General features: G+C 53.1%; 1 protein-coding gene across 12 annotated transcripts in view; it reads left to right on the forward strand.

Moving 5' to 3' along the window:
* PLEKHA6 (pleckstrin homology domain containing A6) overlaps window positions 1–15,930 on the forward strand; it is a 134,194-nt gene that overhangs the window by 80,249 nt on the left and 38,015 nt on the right. For 9 of the 12 annotated variants that reach the window (XM_050952283.1, XM_050952286.1, XM_050952280.1 and 6 more), the window contains exons 2-9: window positions 3,852–3,938; window positions 4,650–4,764; window positions 5,624–5,728; window positions 6,237–6,309; window positions 7,718–7,818; window positions 12,984–13,159; window positions 13,566–14,051; window positions 14,811–15,321. In XM_050952283.1, coding sequence (XP_050808240.1) covers window positions 4,663–4,764; window positions 5,624–5,728; window positions 6,237–6,309; window positions 7,718–7,818; window positions 12,984–13,159; window positions 13,566–14,051; window positions 14,811–15,321 — 1,554 coding nt within the window. In that variant the 5' untranslated portion in view covers window positions 3,852–3,938; window positions 4,650–4,662. The remainder of the gene's footprint in view (window positions 1–3,851; window positions 3,939–4,649; window positions 4,765–5,623; window positions 5,729–6,236; window positions 6,310–7,717; window positions 7,819–12,983; window positions 13,160–13,565; window positions 14,052–14,810; window positions 15,322–15,930) is intronic. The other 3 variants (XM_050952279.1, XM_050952282.1, XM_050952287.1) reach the window with 1 other exon arrangement.

Consider the following 15,930-nt stretch of genomic DNA (forward strand, 5'->3'; position numbering starts at 1 on the left):
AGTTGGCAGTGGTCATGTTTTCACTTGGCAAACGCTTTAATTTAAATTAAAGGCTGGATTTTCTTACTCACTGAAAGCAATTTCTAAACAGGCCTACAATCAAATCAGTCCTCTGGCCTACAGGAACCGAGGAGCAGAGCTGTGGCCGCACCGGAATGCTGGGTCTGCTGGGCAAGTTCTGATTTAAACGTTGCAAGCCAGCCCCCCCCCAGAACTGCTGATCTTGAATGTTGCGACGTTTTATGGGTGTTAGGGACTGAATACAATTCTGAAATCTGCCCCTTTGTTTTACTGATATAATTGCCTGCTGGATGGGGCGGTTTACTGAAATAGCTGTACCAGTTCAATCCGTAATGTGGACACAGTTATACCACTAAAAAGGTGCCTTATATCAATATAATATATTTCCCTTCCTGTACAGGAATAAGCTCTAAGCTTTTATAGCAGTGTAACTGTTTGTACTAGGGAGGTTAGATTGTTTTAATGACACCGGTATAGTTAATCGGGTACATCTTTTGTGGTTTAACTCAGGGCTCAATCCAACCGCCATTAAAGTCAATGTAAGACTTCCACTGACCGAGAGAGTTGGATCCGGCCATTGGTTTCCTTGGGGCTGCTTAAGGCACAAAATTCTACTCACATTCATGGCAGAATCGAGCTCTCAGTGACGCAGTTTCGTCTCTTATTATAAACAGTCTCCCGACGTGCAGTCTAATCTCAGTCATTTGCACTCAGTAGGGCTGCAGGGCCATTACTACTGTGAATGACTCTTTTTCCGAACAAAGGGGTAAGTGAAAAAACAGCAGGCCCAGTGGAGTTACGCCAGCGTTGCGTTTTCCCCACTTAACAACAGCGTGTCGGAGAACATGACCACACTAATTTAGTTGGACAGCAGTAATTTCATTTTATGTTAATATCTCGTCATGTCACAGTCGATGTTCTGTGATATGTCCTGTAAAGCTAATGAGGTCTCAGCAATCAGAGACCTCACCTTGGCTCTCGGTTCCACAAGCTTTGCTGGGAAGCACAGATGAAATTTGTTGTGCAGATTAGGCAGCATGTGGATTAGCGAAGGGAGATTCTGCTGCACTTTGCCGTTCATTAAGTGTTGCAAATCCATCCGTTTTTGAAAGGAGCTCTTCATGCCCTGTTGTGGCTACCAGGCTACTGGATGAAGTCCTGTGGCTTCTGCTTCTTTGAAGCCGTCTGCCGGCATTTGCACATGATCTGGGGTTCTTCCTCCACTCAGATACTTCGTAAAAGAGCATCTCTGTTCTTAACGTCTGTGAGCGGCACGTAGAAGGGGGACAATGGTAAACAGATGTTTGCTCTGGTTTTACTGTGTCTGTTTTCTGCCCTAGTTGCAAGCTGGCATCTCATCTGCTTCCTCCAAGCCAAAGCCAGTAGCCACAGCCCGCTCCTTTAAATCCCGCTTGCAGAGATCCCTCATGGGATTCGAAATGCTGCCATATCTGGGAAGATTGTGGCTATTGTCTGGAATGAGGCAATCCAATTTGTTCCTGCAAGTGTGAGCGCCAATCACTGGCAGAGAATGTTCTCTCCTGGTCAGTCTCAGACAAAATGTGAGGCAGAGAGCCTTGTCTATGTACTGAAGCCCTATGCTCAGGGCTCTGAGCTAGAGACAAGGGCCCAGTTCTGCTCTGCTGCACCCAGGTGACTCTGTGGACATCAGAAGGGTTGGGAGCAAGATATGGGCCTGTGCATCCAGTAGCCAGTGCTCCCATGGGCTGGGTTTGACAACAATTAGTTGGGAGCTGGTGTAGTCTAGTGGTTAGAGGAGAACAAAGAGCCAGGACTCCTGGATTTTATTCCCAGTTGCTGAGGACTGACTGTGGATTTAGTGCAGATGCTGACACCCTCACTCACGTTCGGTAACGCCGTACTCCACATGTGGTCTGAGTCGTTCCAAGGGAAGCACTCAAGGGGAAAAGTCCTGGTCTGTGTGAGGGTTTCTGGATCTGACCCTTGCAGCCTGAGTGCAAATGAATCCAGATAAAGTTGGTAGGAACTGCAGCAGCTCAGTCCTTCTGAAAATCCAATGCCCCCATTTCTTGATCGTAAAACAGGACGACTAATACCAGTCCATCTCTGTAAGGGGCTTTGAGATCCGGGTCTGAAAAGTGCTGTGTGATAACAGTGTAGGGTGATTGCTATGGGTACTGACTGCCACTCTGATAATGAGGATCTGGAGCCGGTAAAGCACCATGGTAAAGCCAGGTCTTTCCAGGGGCTGACTGGTGATATGAAATCCGTATCAGTGTGGCTTTGGGTGTGTCGCTCATACTTTATTTACTAGCGCCTGCATAACCCCGTCCCTGCTGCATTATGTACGTCGGTGCTTTGTAATAATGTACACCAATGGACCTGCTGTTTCTTTGGCTGTTAGAACATGTGGCTGCATCACACAGCAAAATTAATAGAGAGGAAAGCCCCTGAAAGTCAGACTGAGATTTAATAGGCTGTTGTGACAGGTGAATGCCGTTAGGGGGCCATTCATTAGCCTGGTCTATTGACACCTGTGAAAGCTTCTCTTCCAATACATGCCGCTCATCCAAATGGATGCTCCACAGGAAACAGCCTGTGGAATTCAAGCACGTACTAGGTGGCAGTGAAGGGGCTAATGCTAGTCTGATTTTGTGTGCCGAGTCTGTGCAAATGTGGCGTAAACGCTTCCATCCATCTAGACGGGTATCTGGGGAAGTGGAAGTGCTGTGAATACTGGCCTGAGGAGGAGCTGGCTTTGTGGCATCGTTGCTCAGTGGGAAGAGGAGACGGAGAGCATTGTGCATGGATGAACTCCGTTTCCTGGCACCATATGTCGGCCAGGCCTAATGGCAGCTGCTAGGTGGGCTCTGCCATGCGTGTTGATCTTCACACTCTGCTCTGACCTTGTCTCTCTTCAGCCCCGGAGATGCTCCAGCTGGTTTGCCAAGCCGCCTGCATACAATCCCACCTGGTCTTAAAGTAGTAGTCACCTCTTATTGGCATACCCCTAGGGCGGAGTTGAAATTACAACCACGAAGCCCAAGAATTTAGGGCTGAAATGGGAGTGTGATTGGGACCATCACGGCTTGTGTTCTGTCCAGCTTGTGGGGCAGACAGTTTCTTCTGTCCCTAATACATACCTGGGCTGGTCTTTACCCAGAAAGTTGGGAGGGGGCAGTTATAACTAACCCTCCTGCTTCCCACACAGACTCAACCCATCAGTGTTTCAAGTTCATGCATCCTCCAAGACATGAATTACTTTTACAAATCCCTAAAACATACTGAGGTTCTTGCCACCTCAAACTGCCCAAGGTTCACTCATTCTTAGTCATGAGAACAGCTGGACAAAAAGAGACCAGTTCCTTACCTAGGCTGGCATCCCATCTCCAGTAGTGGGCAGTGCAGGAAGTTTCAAGGGTATGTATACAAGGTCACTCCCTCAAAATGTACCTATTGGCACAATGCTAAACCATACTGTATGGTAGAGGAGGGGAATCCTTCCTGACCCCATCTGGCGATAAACATGTGCCCTGAAGCATGGGGCTTGATTAAACCCTGCTCATTTTTACTAATGTAGAGTCACTGCAAATGTTGTTTCTGCCCTTAGTGAGTTGAAATTCATTCATGAGCTATATCAGAAAGAAGCCAAAGGCTGGGCACAGTCAAGCCTTCAGTTATTTGCCTCCGTAATATCCTGCAGCAGCAACTTTCAGCACTTTGAACTAGTACACAAAGCAAAAGAAGGGCCATGATGCTTAGCAATAGCTCGGCCAGTGCATGGAGCGCGTTGCTCTGTTCACTCCAGAGCCACTTAATTCTGGCAAACTCTCCTCTGTGTTTTCCAGCCACAATGAAAGACGGAACACGTTTCTGCACCCTGTGACTGGACACATCCCAGAAGAAAACGCAAGATTTGACTTACGTTTACCAAAGTAGGTTTGCTTTAGAATGCTGCCATATCGCGTGTGTGTGTATAATACACACACACATAATGATTGAAGTGAAGGAACCAGAGGGCAAAAGAACTAATAATACCAAGGAAATATTGAGAGCAAAGACCATGGCAGGGGATCTACAGGCTAGAGAACAGTATGGCTTTGCTGTGAGACGAGGGGCAGTCTTGCTTTGCTATGTATGTATGCAGGGGCGGCTCCAGGCCCCAGCACGCCAAGCATGTGCTTGGGGCAGCATGCCGTGGGGGGAGGCGCTTTTCCGGTTGCCGGGAGGGTGGCAGGCAGACAGCCTGCGGCAGCGTGCCTGTGGAGGGTCCGCTGGTCCGGCGGCTTCGATGGAGCCACAGGACCAGCAGAGGGTCCGCAGGCACGCCTGCGGGAGGTCCACCGGAGCTGCGGGACAGGCGACCGGCAGAGCGCCCCCCGCGGCATGCCGCTGTGCTTGGAACGGCAAAATGTCTGCAGCCACCCCTGTATGTATGAGCGCTGTCTGTGTGTTTGCACAGTGTGGGCCTCATCCGTGGAAAGACCCTCTGCTGGTTGCAATTAGCTTTGGCTCCAGCCCTGTGCATAGGGGCGAGCACCATAAGTGTATCAGTGTGTCATACGTATGGGCTGTTATTCCTCAGCTGTCCTTGCAGAGATCTGCAATAAGCTTTTTCTTCTCCTTTCCCTCTCTCTCGATGGCAGCTCTACAGTGGACATGTCCAGCAAAGCAGGTGGGAAGCGACCGGCGACCATCAGCAGCGAATCATCCAACCACACCATGGTGTCAGAGATGCCTCAGGAGCGACCAAATGGCAGGGTATGTTCATGGAGCACTAGACACTGGCCTGGGACCCTAGGAGACCTGGAATCTATTCCTAACCGTGCCACTCGCCAGCTGGATCTAAGCTGCCCCTTACACCTAATGTTCTCATTGCCTCTGGACATCTGAAAGGCCCTTCTTCTTGTTGAATGGGCTGAGGGTAACCAAGCACACCTGCCCTGGTGGATGCCTGCTGGTAAGCAGATGTATTTGGCCTGTTGGAGTCACTGTGGGCACAAAGGCATTCAGGGATGGAGATGGGTGTATAGGCACTGGACTGGCACTCAGGAGATCTAGGTTCATTTCTCAGCTCTGCTGCAGACCCCCTGCTCTCAGCCAAGTGGCTTCCCCACTTTGTGCCTCAGTTTCCTCCTCTGTAAAATGGAGCCAATGATACTGACCCATCTTTGTGAAGTTCTTTGAGATGTGGGAATGAAAAATCCGGTTTAGCAGCGAGGCGATTTCACGCCCCTTCCACACCAAGGGGAAGTAGCTGGCTGGGATCAGAGCATCATTAAAGTGAAGGCAGCAATTAGGATCCAACCCTATTTTGTGGTAGGGAAAAGATAGGCCGAGCTGGTTGCAAGGAGGAAGCAATGGCAAGCCTTGGACAAGTACATAAATGGCTGAGATTTCCCGAGGGGCGATGTGATAGGAGTGCTGGCGGTAAGATGCAGCTCTCCCTCACTTGCCTGCCAGATGGCAGCATTGCAAGGTATCCCTCAGCTGCATGCTCCTTGAGCTGCATGGCTGGGTCTGACTATTCCCCAAGGGTTTGCCAGGAAAGCAAAAGCCCCTAACAGCTGCTTTCTAAAGCCAGAGCGTTCTGAGAGCTGCCTCCTCTCCTTCTCCAAAGGCCTCGCGCCCTTCCCGGAAGGGGATCGCCTTCGGGAAGCGCTCCAACTCCATGAAGCGGAATCCCAACGCCGCAGTGACCAAAAGCGGCTGGCTCTTCAAGCAGGTAATGTCCCCCTCGTGCCGTGGTGGGGAGCATTCCCCTGGCTGAGCCATGCATCTCGCAGCGCCACCTCCCTCTGTCAGCCGACCCCTGGGCATCAGCAGGGACCAAAGGATGATGTCGTGCCGCATGCCACACTAGGACTGGTGTGGGATTGCATGGGGCATGGCTCTTGGGTGCCCATTCCACGCACCTGCCAGACTCCCCCTGCCCCCCTAGCCCTCTATCCATCCCAACCTAGCTCCAGTGCATCTGGCTGTGACAGCAGGGAGTGCTGCTGCTGGGTGCCTGCCCCATCTGGCCTGCACCTCTCCCCAGTCACTCCCTCCTGTGATGGTTCCTGCAAGCCAGCACGGCTCAGTGCCGCCCTGTGCCCTCTCTCAATGGAGCCCACACCAGGCTCTCACTGTGACACACGAGATGCTGCGGCTTCACCCACTCACTTTCCCCCTCTCTGTTTTACAAGCAGTGATGGGCTGGGGGCTCCCTCTCACTCACTCCTCTTTTGCAGGCCAGCTCTGGCGTGAAACAGTGGAATAGGCGCTGGTTCGTGCTGGTGGATCGCTGCCTCTTCTATTACAAAGGTAGGTGGTGGGGCTGAGGACTGAAGAGCTGTCCCATGAGCCCAGCCATGATGAGGCAGGGCTCCAGCAGCTCCTGGTGCACTTACAGCCCCAAAGCCAGGTGACCAGGGGTCAATCTGGGCAGCTGGGGTCGGATCTCAGAGTCCAGCGCCGGTGAAGAAACCCAGTGTGCTGTTTGATGCAGAGCGAGTCCCGCCAAGCAGGGAGATGGGTGCAGCCAGTTAGAGGAGGAGCTAAAACCCTCCTCTTCAAAAGGAAGGGTCTGCTGTTACGAGGAGCTGAGGGATCCCCGTGGGGTGCCAAGCACCTTCCCCCTCAATGGGAGCCACGTACGGTCCACACCTTGCAGGACAGGGCTCCGAGATTGTACAAGGTGCTCCCAGTGGGGAATGCTGTGGAAGGTAGCTCTGTCCATGCATCCTTAGATTTTTCTGTAGGCTCTTCTCTTACAGTATCCAAGGTTGGGGGATGGTTGCATGGCCCTCAGGTTAAACACTGTGCAAGGGATCATGCTTGGTATAAATTCAGCAGCTCCCTGCTGGCTCAGCTGTTCCCTTACTCAACTGGCCCAGATGAGACCAGAAGCTAGCTCTGCCTCTCTCCGTGGGGAGCTGTGGGTCTGTATACCAGAGGTGCTGCTATTGGCATGCCCCAGATCTGAATGCTCAAGACTCCAAATCCAGCATCTCTGTGTAAATGATTAACATCAGCAAACAAACCCGTCACCCTTTTGCCTGGACCTCTTAGGGCCAAGTTGGCTTTTCGAGCAGCTGTTATCAATGGTGCCAAGAAATAGAGGGCATGAGGAGGGCACTGGCACCATACAGCTGCTCGAGGTCCGTGGGAAACAGCCGCGCCATGCCATAAAGGAGTGACAGAAACCAGTCCTGAATTCAGATGCCAAATCAGTCCCCAACCTTCTCCCAACCCACCTCCTGGCCTCATCTGGGCTGGAGCACTCCTCGGTATAGAGATTCACCCCTTCATGCACCCCACACCTTTTGCAACCTCTGCCTTCCAGCAGGCCGCTGGCTCGGCCTAATCCCTGGCAGCGGGTCTGGAGGGTGGGCATGAATAATTAACCAGCCTGTATTGTGAGCTGTGAGTGATAGGTTTTTGCGGGGGCGGGGGGAGCGGGAGAAGAGAACAACAGATGGGCAGATGCGACTGGGAGGGAGCTGGCTTCCACAGGTAGGCTGGCTCCGGTCCAGGTGTGGCGTTCTCAGCTCCCCGGGCTGTTGTCGCTCTTAGGAGCCAGCGGAAGGAGGGATGTGTTCCTAGCCAGAGGCACCTCGTCCACTTTCCCCTCTCCTTGCACTGCGGCTTAAAGGGGAGACGGGTCTTGCCAACCGCCTGGAACTCCCCCGTCCTTATTTAACTCCCATTTTTTCCCCCCGGGTCAATGCAGATGAGAAGGAGGACAGTATCTTGGGCAGCATCCCGCTCCTCAGCTTCCGGGTGGCAGCCATCCAGCCGTCGGACAACATCAGCAGGAAACACACCTTTAAGGTCAGTGTGTGTCCATGACAGAATCTCAGGGGCAGCGTCGTGCTCCCAGCCATTAGCCCTATTCCTGGAGGCCACAGATGGAGCCGCGGTTTGTCGTGCGACCCTCCCTTTCGAGAGTCTCACTGCCTGGTAGAGCCTGATGTAGGCTGTTGGGTAACAGCAGCACTCAGAGGTCTCTTGGCTTGTGCTCTCTGCTTCCTGTGGTGACCGGCGCTTGGGGGAGGTGTGAGCTGCTGTGGACGGTTGCTAAAGACAGGCACATAGCGGAAGGGGAAGAACGGGCATTGGTGGCCTGCTGCAAACTGGGGTCCTTGGCGCACCACTAGGGGTAGTGGCGGTGGAAGCTCTGCCACAGAGAGAACTGCCGCTGTGTCCTCTCACCGTGCTCAGAACAGGATTAATGAGTCCAGGCCTTTTAGCCTTCTAGGGCGTGACCCAGCCCTGCCCCTTTTGTCACTGGCCATATCTGCACCAAGCAGGGGAGCATATGGCACCCAGACTCTGAGCCGCCTGCTTTGCTCAGATGTGACAAGGACCACATGAGAGGTAAAGCAGAGAGGAATCGGGTCTCTGGGTTTCCTGTCCAATAACGTTCAGCCAGAACGCAAAGACCAGACCCAGACCAAAGCCTCCCGTGATTTGGGGATGGAGCTCAGACTGTAGGAGGAATCCTTCTGCTTGTTCCCTCTCTGAAGCTGTCCCTCTGTCCGTAAGAGAGATGGGTGGAGGAGCTGGTGTGCAGATCCAGACTGGGGTAGAGCCTGTGTGATGGTGAGCTCCTGTCTTCTACTCCTATTGACTTTAGTGGAAGTTGAGGGTGCTTAGCAGTCTTGCTGCTAATATGGGATGAAATTGACCCCTGTGCAGACAGCAAGCTCAGTAGTACCACCACCAAGTGCTTTACACCCATAACTCTCAAAGTACTTTTTGAAGGCGGTCAGGATCATCACTGCTGTTGTACAGATGGGAAAACTGAGGCACACAGAAGGCAAGTGACTTGCCCAAGGTCATCCAGCTGGCCGGTGGCAGAGCCAAGCATAGAACCCAGGTCTCCTGATGTCTAGTCCAGTGCTCTAGTCACTAGGCCACGCTGACTCTAACTGAAGCTGTGCATGGGCCTTGTGTCAACCCCATAGGTTTAAGTGTGTTAACCTGCTGCACAAGAGTGAATTGCTCCTAGCCAGCAGTGATCAAAGCATGCTAGTAACCCAATGCCAAGGAGGGGCTTCTCCTCAGCTGACAGCTGTGCTGTCATTAGAGGGTTTTCACAAGCCGTCTACTCAGCCATTCCCGTTTTGGGTTACTCTCCTGTGTTAATAAAAACAACAAACGTACGTAAGCCAGCGTTGCTATAGAATCGCACCCCCGGCAGTGCTAGAATTAGGCTGTGTTCAAGCCCAGATGTGCAGGAGGGCTTCCCCCATCTCCTTTTTTAACTAGTTTAGACTAGTGTTCACTCTCTCTCACACACACATGCAGTCTCTCTCTCTCTCTCTCTCTCTCTCACACACACACACATGCAGACTCTCTCTCTCTCTCTCTCTCTCTCTCTCTCTCTCACACACACATGCAGTCTCTCTCTCTCTCTCTCTCTCTCTCACACACACACACACACACACACACACACACACACACACACACACACTCTCTCTCTCTCTCTCTCTCTCTCTCTCTCCCACACACACACACACAGGCAATACATTGTAATTGTTTAGCATGTAATTAGTTTCTACTTGTCAAACGTCTATGCTGAGGGACGGACTGCAATGGAGCAGAGACTGAAGCTGTGAAACTCCTGCTCAGCTATGGGCAAAAGGAGCCATTTGGTTTTATCCTCCCAAGAGCATGCACACTCATACATGCACACTCATACATGCACAAGCACCGTTGTTCACATGATAACCCATGCTCACAACTCACCTAGACTTAATTATCTGTCCATTCACGTATGCAAATTGAAATGTGCATCCAACCCATGGGCCAAACACACACTCAGACTTACTTTTTTTTCCACACTTGTACATATGCATGTTCACACTTGCACTCGCACACAGACTGAACACACCTCGCGTGCAATCACACAGGTGCACATGAACACACACACAAGCATACTCCCACATACAAACACCTACTCACTTGCACCCGTTTACGCTCAGCTCTTGCTCAGAGAAAACCCAGCTCGCCCACTGATGCACACAAATGTACACACAGAAACAAAAATCCACAAGTCACAAAAGCACACTCCTATGCCGAATGCTTGCACACACACTTCCTTGATTCTCTCCAGCTGGGGACAGAGCTGCAGAGACGTGCACAGAACCTGGATTCTTTGCAGCTGCGGGCAGCGTCACACACGCAACCTTGATTCTTTCCAGCCTGGGGCCGTGCTACACCCACCCCTCTATTTTGTTTTTATTCTGAGGCATTTTTAGGTGCTCGTCACTGGAATATTTGCACATTCATTCCTGCTCCAAACCTTATATCGCAACATTCAGCAGAGGGTGAAAGGTCTGCTCCGCCCTCCAGAGACTGAGCTCCACTCTCCCTGTCCTATTAATGGCAATAAAACAAGAGAGCAAGGGAAAGAACCTCTAAGAATTGGCAAGTCCTGGGAACATTTAGGTCATTATTAAAGAATGGATCCTGCCTCCTGAACTCACTGCCAGTCAGGTTAACCCCTTTGGGTCTGTATGGGGAACAGAGGGAGCCTGGGTTAGAGAAAATGCAGCTCTGACCCAATGTCAGCCAAAGGGAGAATGAGAGATTTAAGGCTCTATCGGGTTTTGTTACTCTCCTCAGCCACCTCCGTCCTGACCCAGGCCAGGGTTTGGGGGAAGTCAGAGAGGCAAAGGAAGGAACGAGCCACAGAGACGGAGTCCCCTGCACCCCACCCTTTGATCTCTTCAAGTCAGGGCTGGGTCACGTTGGCAGGGCTGTGGAGGGGTAATGCGTACCCTGTGCAGAGTGGCCATAAACCCCTACCTCCTGAGTCAGTGAGAGGAGATTCCTGGTAGTCACGTTTCACACCTACTTTGCACTTGCCTGGAACACTGTAAATGATTGCATGGGGCCGGAAGGGGGAGCAGTTGTCATTGGATCCACTGTGTCCTGTTTGAAAAATGGACATGATATTAATCTATCCTCACAAGGGAGCTGTGTGAGGCTTAATTGATTACTGTGCAAAGTACTGCTGTATCCTTGATCCACACGGGGTCAGTCACTGATGGCACAATTTGATTCCTGGTGGGTCTGATCCAGCCTTCTTCGCATGCTCAAAAGGCCAGAACAGGCCCGATGAGAGGCTGTTAAATGGGTCGGATTCCATCCTCTGGTTCTGGGCTAACATAGCACTGACCATGTTCTCAACTACCCTCCATCTGCCCCTCTTTGGTGACAGTGCTGCTCCTGCCACACACTGCCTGCCTGGTGCATCTCCCTATTGAATTCTCTGCTGGGTGGTTTGACCTGTTCTCTGTGTTTCCTCCTTTCTTCCACGTGAGGATCTCCCCACTGGAGAGGAGGTTTCTTCCAAGTGCCCGTCTGCAATGCCAGCACACAGCCACCAAATAGGTAGTATGCTCCTTCCATTTCCAAATGCATGCCAGAAAGAGAAGGGATGCGGTCGGTCACAGATTGCCCAGCATGCTTTATTCACCTCCACCCAACGAAGGGGGACGAAACATTGGGGTTTACGTTTCTCTCTTGCGGATCGCATGCTTAGACCGTCCTTGTGTAGGGAACTTGGTGGAAAGACCGAGGTTTGTATGAGCCGGGCAGGAAAGATTCCTCGGGGGCTGGGAGCCCTTGACTAGTAACAGCAGCTGGTCAAAAAATGCTACATATCCCCCCCGGGGGGAATGATTAGAACACAAGGAAGAATTTTCCATTTTGTTGGAATATTTGGGTTTTTTTTGGCAAAACAAACATCAAAAATTTGGTTTTCAGTCTTTGGGGTTGGTGGGGAGGGAAAGAAGGGAGGAGAAAAGAGGAGGGAAGGGGAAACCCAGAGAAACAAAAAAATCTTTGGGATTTTGTACTTTTTTGTCAAAAAACCAGAAGATTTTGACCCAGATGAACATTTCCCCGTAAAATTGGTTTTATTTGAAAAGCCATTTTTCATCAAAACCATGTACCAGTGAGAACATTTTGACCAGCTCTGTTCTTATCTTACCAGTGCCAGCCGGCTCCTTTATAAGCTCTGAACATCCACGAAGGGGACATGCACTGACATTAGCAGCCAACCTGCAAGATTTTCATCCAGATTTGCAAAGAGCATTTAGATCTGGGGTTTGGCTCAGTGTAGCATCCTACTGCTTCCTGGATCTGAACTCCCTTGATGACCAGCTGCAGTTCAGGATTTACCTGTGCCTGCCCCAGGGTACAGCCTATATTTGTATGCTGTGATAACTAGCAGATCCTGCCCTGGTGCAGAGGGGGGTGGTAACAAGACTAGGGAGCAGTAGTAGTGGTGTGCAGAGCTGCATTCCGGAAGGGATCAGGAGAGTATGGAGGTGGGTATCTCTGCTCACTTCTGCCCCTGAAACCAGAAGTCCTAAAAATGCTCTTCTCACTATTCCTGGTCAGAGTCAGAATTGTGAACTCCTATTAAATCAGTGCTCTGGTATTGTGCGGTGACTGCCCCTGGTGCGAGCTGTGCTGCTTGGGACCAGTACTGCAGAGTGCTGTAGTGTTTTATGTTTAATAAGGGTTACATGCCAGGAATTCCCAGACGGGTCCCATTCTGCTGCGGTTTCCCACATCTCAGGGTATGGTGAGAGCTTATGATAAGATGGCGCTCATCTGAACCTTTCTAGATCCCGCCCATCACTCGAGATGGGTCTCCCTGAGTCAGTGAATCCAAGGGAAAGAGCCTTGCATTTGCTTTATGTGCCCTGCTCCACTGGGCTGTCGGGAGACCCCTGGCGAAGGCATGTAACCTCTCCCGATGTCCCACAGCACTGGGTCATTTTCACCCGGCTGGCCTGGGGACAGACCTGACGATTTGACGATTCCTCCATCTCTCTGACCCTGGGGGAGGTGGGGTGTGGTGGAGCTGGCACTGGGGGAGAGCTGGTACGGCTTCGCCAACGATTCCAGGCGCCCTCAACTGGACGACTGACTTCTCTCTTCTCTTCCTGTGTATGTGCTTTTCTTCCCCCCTGCAGGTGACTGTGTGCTGGGTGGAGGAGGCACTGGGGCATCATACGCAGTCCCTCTCTCCCCAGGCCGAGCACGCCGGCATCCGGACCTACTTCTTCAGCGCCGAAAACACTGAAGAGCAGGAGTCCTGGATCCAAGCCATGGGCGAGGCTGCCCGGGTGCAGATCCCACCCCCCCAGAGGTCAGCACGACAGGCACCAGATGCTGTGCAGCAGTTGCCAGAGACTCAAGGTCTCTTTGGAGAATTGGGGGAGGGAGTCCTGGCTCAAGTAGGGGGCACACTGGAGGATACAGTGGCTGTTAACTTGGGGGCACAGTTGCTAGATAACTTGGGGTCCCGTCGGAGATGAGGAAAAGTGTCCAGTAATCATGGGGTCCCTTCAGCACCTGGAGGGGCAGTGGCTGGAAAATTGAAGTTCTTTGGAGCATGTAGGGTGTACAGCAATCTGGGGGACGTGTCAGAGCAGAGAGGGTCAGTAACCATCCCCTTGGGGGTCCAGGGACTGGATAAGCCCCACTCTCCTGGGATGATTTGGGCCCAGGGTTGTTCAGTGGGAGGTGACACTCTGTGTTTCTGTTCCTGGCAGGCGGGAGAAGACGGACTCTGAGAACATCCCCCCCAGCAAGCACCACCACCACCGGGCCACCGCCCACAGGGAGCACCCCAAAGCAGATCTGGAAGCCAAGACCAGAGGGGAGGGTGATGGGCGTGGTTCAGAGAAGATCGAGAGGAAGTCGGAAAGGATTGACAGCAAGAAGGAACCCCTGGTGAAAGCCAATGGCATTGTGGGCCGGGAGATGCCATCTGAGCCCGGCAGCCCTTACCCTGAAGCCCCACGGTTTCCAGCTGGGATAGAGAGGTCCACGCAGCCCAACGGCTGGCAGTACTCTTCCCCCAGCCGCCCCGGCAGTACCGCCTGCCCACCGCAGGATGGGGAGAGCGTGGTGCACCGGCAAGGCTTTGTGCCACGCACCAACCCGGAGAAGATCGCCCAGCGGAAGAGCTCCATGACGCAGCTGCAGCAGTGGGTGAACCTGCGCCGGGGGGCTGCCCCGCCAGAGGAGCTGAGGAGGTGAGAGGGCTGCATGGTGTGCCATGCTGGGGTTAACATAAGGGAAAGGGTAGCAGATCTCCTCTCCCTGGCATTCCCATCCTTCCCAGCTGATGGGGGGAGCATTCCCCTTCCTGTTCTCCATCCACAGGGACTGGGGGAGGGCCAGGAAACCTCCACCCCAAGCGGTACCCCAGTGCCAGCACCAAACCATGTGCTGCTGGGCCATGCAAACCAATAGGCCTTCCCCCCAGGACCGGGACTAGGGGGCAGTGAGTTTGGAGCATGGAGAGAAGCAGCATAAGCAAAGGGAGCCAGGTGGAGATGCGATCACAAAAACTAGCTCACTGGTGCAGCCTGCCGAGCGGCGTAGGGGAGCAGCTGTGTTCCAGTCATGCCCCGGGGAGGTAGCTGGGAAAGTTGTCGCCTAAGGTCTCCCAGCACCGACACTGTCTCCAGTTAGCTTCCTAAGGCGGCTATGTGGGCCCCTGCTCTGAGATCCGAAAGCTGGTGCAGTGGGGAGTGGCCCAGGGTCAGAGTTCTAGCAGATTGCCCTCCAGATGGGGCCCAGGGGTTTGCCCCATTGCTGGCAGGGGATGCTGCACTGCTCGGCACCTTGGGCATCCCTCGCAGGATCTGCCCTGCCAGCAGGTGATGGGTGGGCACTGGTCCATCGGCGCAGGCCTAGGCCGTGGCTTTCCCATGGGAATCCTGATGGAGTTGAAGCACTGGATCCAGGTTTTACAATTGTCTCTCTTCTTTCCTTGCCGGGGGTTGTAGCCCCACCAGGTTTTTCCCGATGTCTCGAAGGGTCCCCGACTACTACGCCCCTTACTCGCCCCAGTACCCTGAGGATTACCAGTACTACCCACCCGGCGTGCGCCCTGACAGCATCTGCTCCATGCCTGCCTACGAGCGGGTGAGCCCACAGTGGGCTGCGGAGGACAAGCGCCACTCTTTCCGCAATGGAGGCCCCTACCAGCTGCTTGAGTGGAAGGAGCACCCGGGTTACGGCAGGCAGGACGTCCCCGTCTGGATCCCCGGCCCCGGCCGGCAGCCTGTGTATTACGACGAGATGGATGCTGCCTCAGACTCCCTGCGGAGGATGTCCCTCCAGCCCCGCTCCAGGTCCGTGCCCCGTTCACCTAGCCAGGGCACCTACAACAGGGCGAGGATGTACTCCCCAGTCAGGTCGCCCAGCACCCGCTTTGAGAGGATGCCATCCAGGAGCGAGGAGATCTATGCTGACCCTACAACCTACATGATGAGGCGATCGGTCAGTTCCCCAAAGGTAAATGCCTGCCCTTTAGAGGAACAGCAAAGGGGGCTGCAGGTCAGGGTCGAGGGGCACTGGCAGAGCTGAATGGGGAGAGCCCAGGACTGGAATAACAACCGTCCGCAGGTCAAGATTGCAAGCTCAGCTTGCAGCCCCACTTGCACTGTGCCTGGCTCAGGATGCAGGGGTTAGTTTAACTCCTTCATGACTGCTCTGCTTGTGCCAAGTAGCCTTCAGAGCTTCCTCCTTGCCTACCTCCTCTGCCTCCCTGTGAAGATACCCTGCCAGGTTATTTGTGTTTGTTTCCTTCCTGCTTCTCCTCATAAGGTGAGCAAAGAGGGCAAGCCTGTCTCAGAGTGCCAGGGCAGGGTTTACAAGAGGGAGGGATGGTAATGCTCTCAGGGGCACAGGGTAATTTGGTTATCTGAGCCATTAGAGGCTTGAGGAGCCTTTTCTGGGTTTCCCTGAGAGTAACCACAGGGATCTTGGGGATGAGACAGTGCAAGGGAACCCTGGCTCAGCTGTTGTACAGTCAGAGCGAGAGATGGGCCCGACCCAAAACCTGCATCCAAACACCCCTGAACTGTAGAACTGGGATCTGTGCCTGAACTCAGACCCACTTTT

Source organism: Gopherus flavomarginatus, chromosome 5, assembly GCF_025201925.1.
Source record: "Gopherus flavomarginatus isolate rGopFla2 chromosome 5, rGopFla2.mat.asm, whole genome shotgun sequence".
NCBI classification, from domain to species: Eukaryota; Metazoa; Chordata; order Testudines; family Testudinidae; genus Gopherus; species Gopherus flavomarginatus.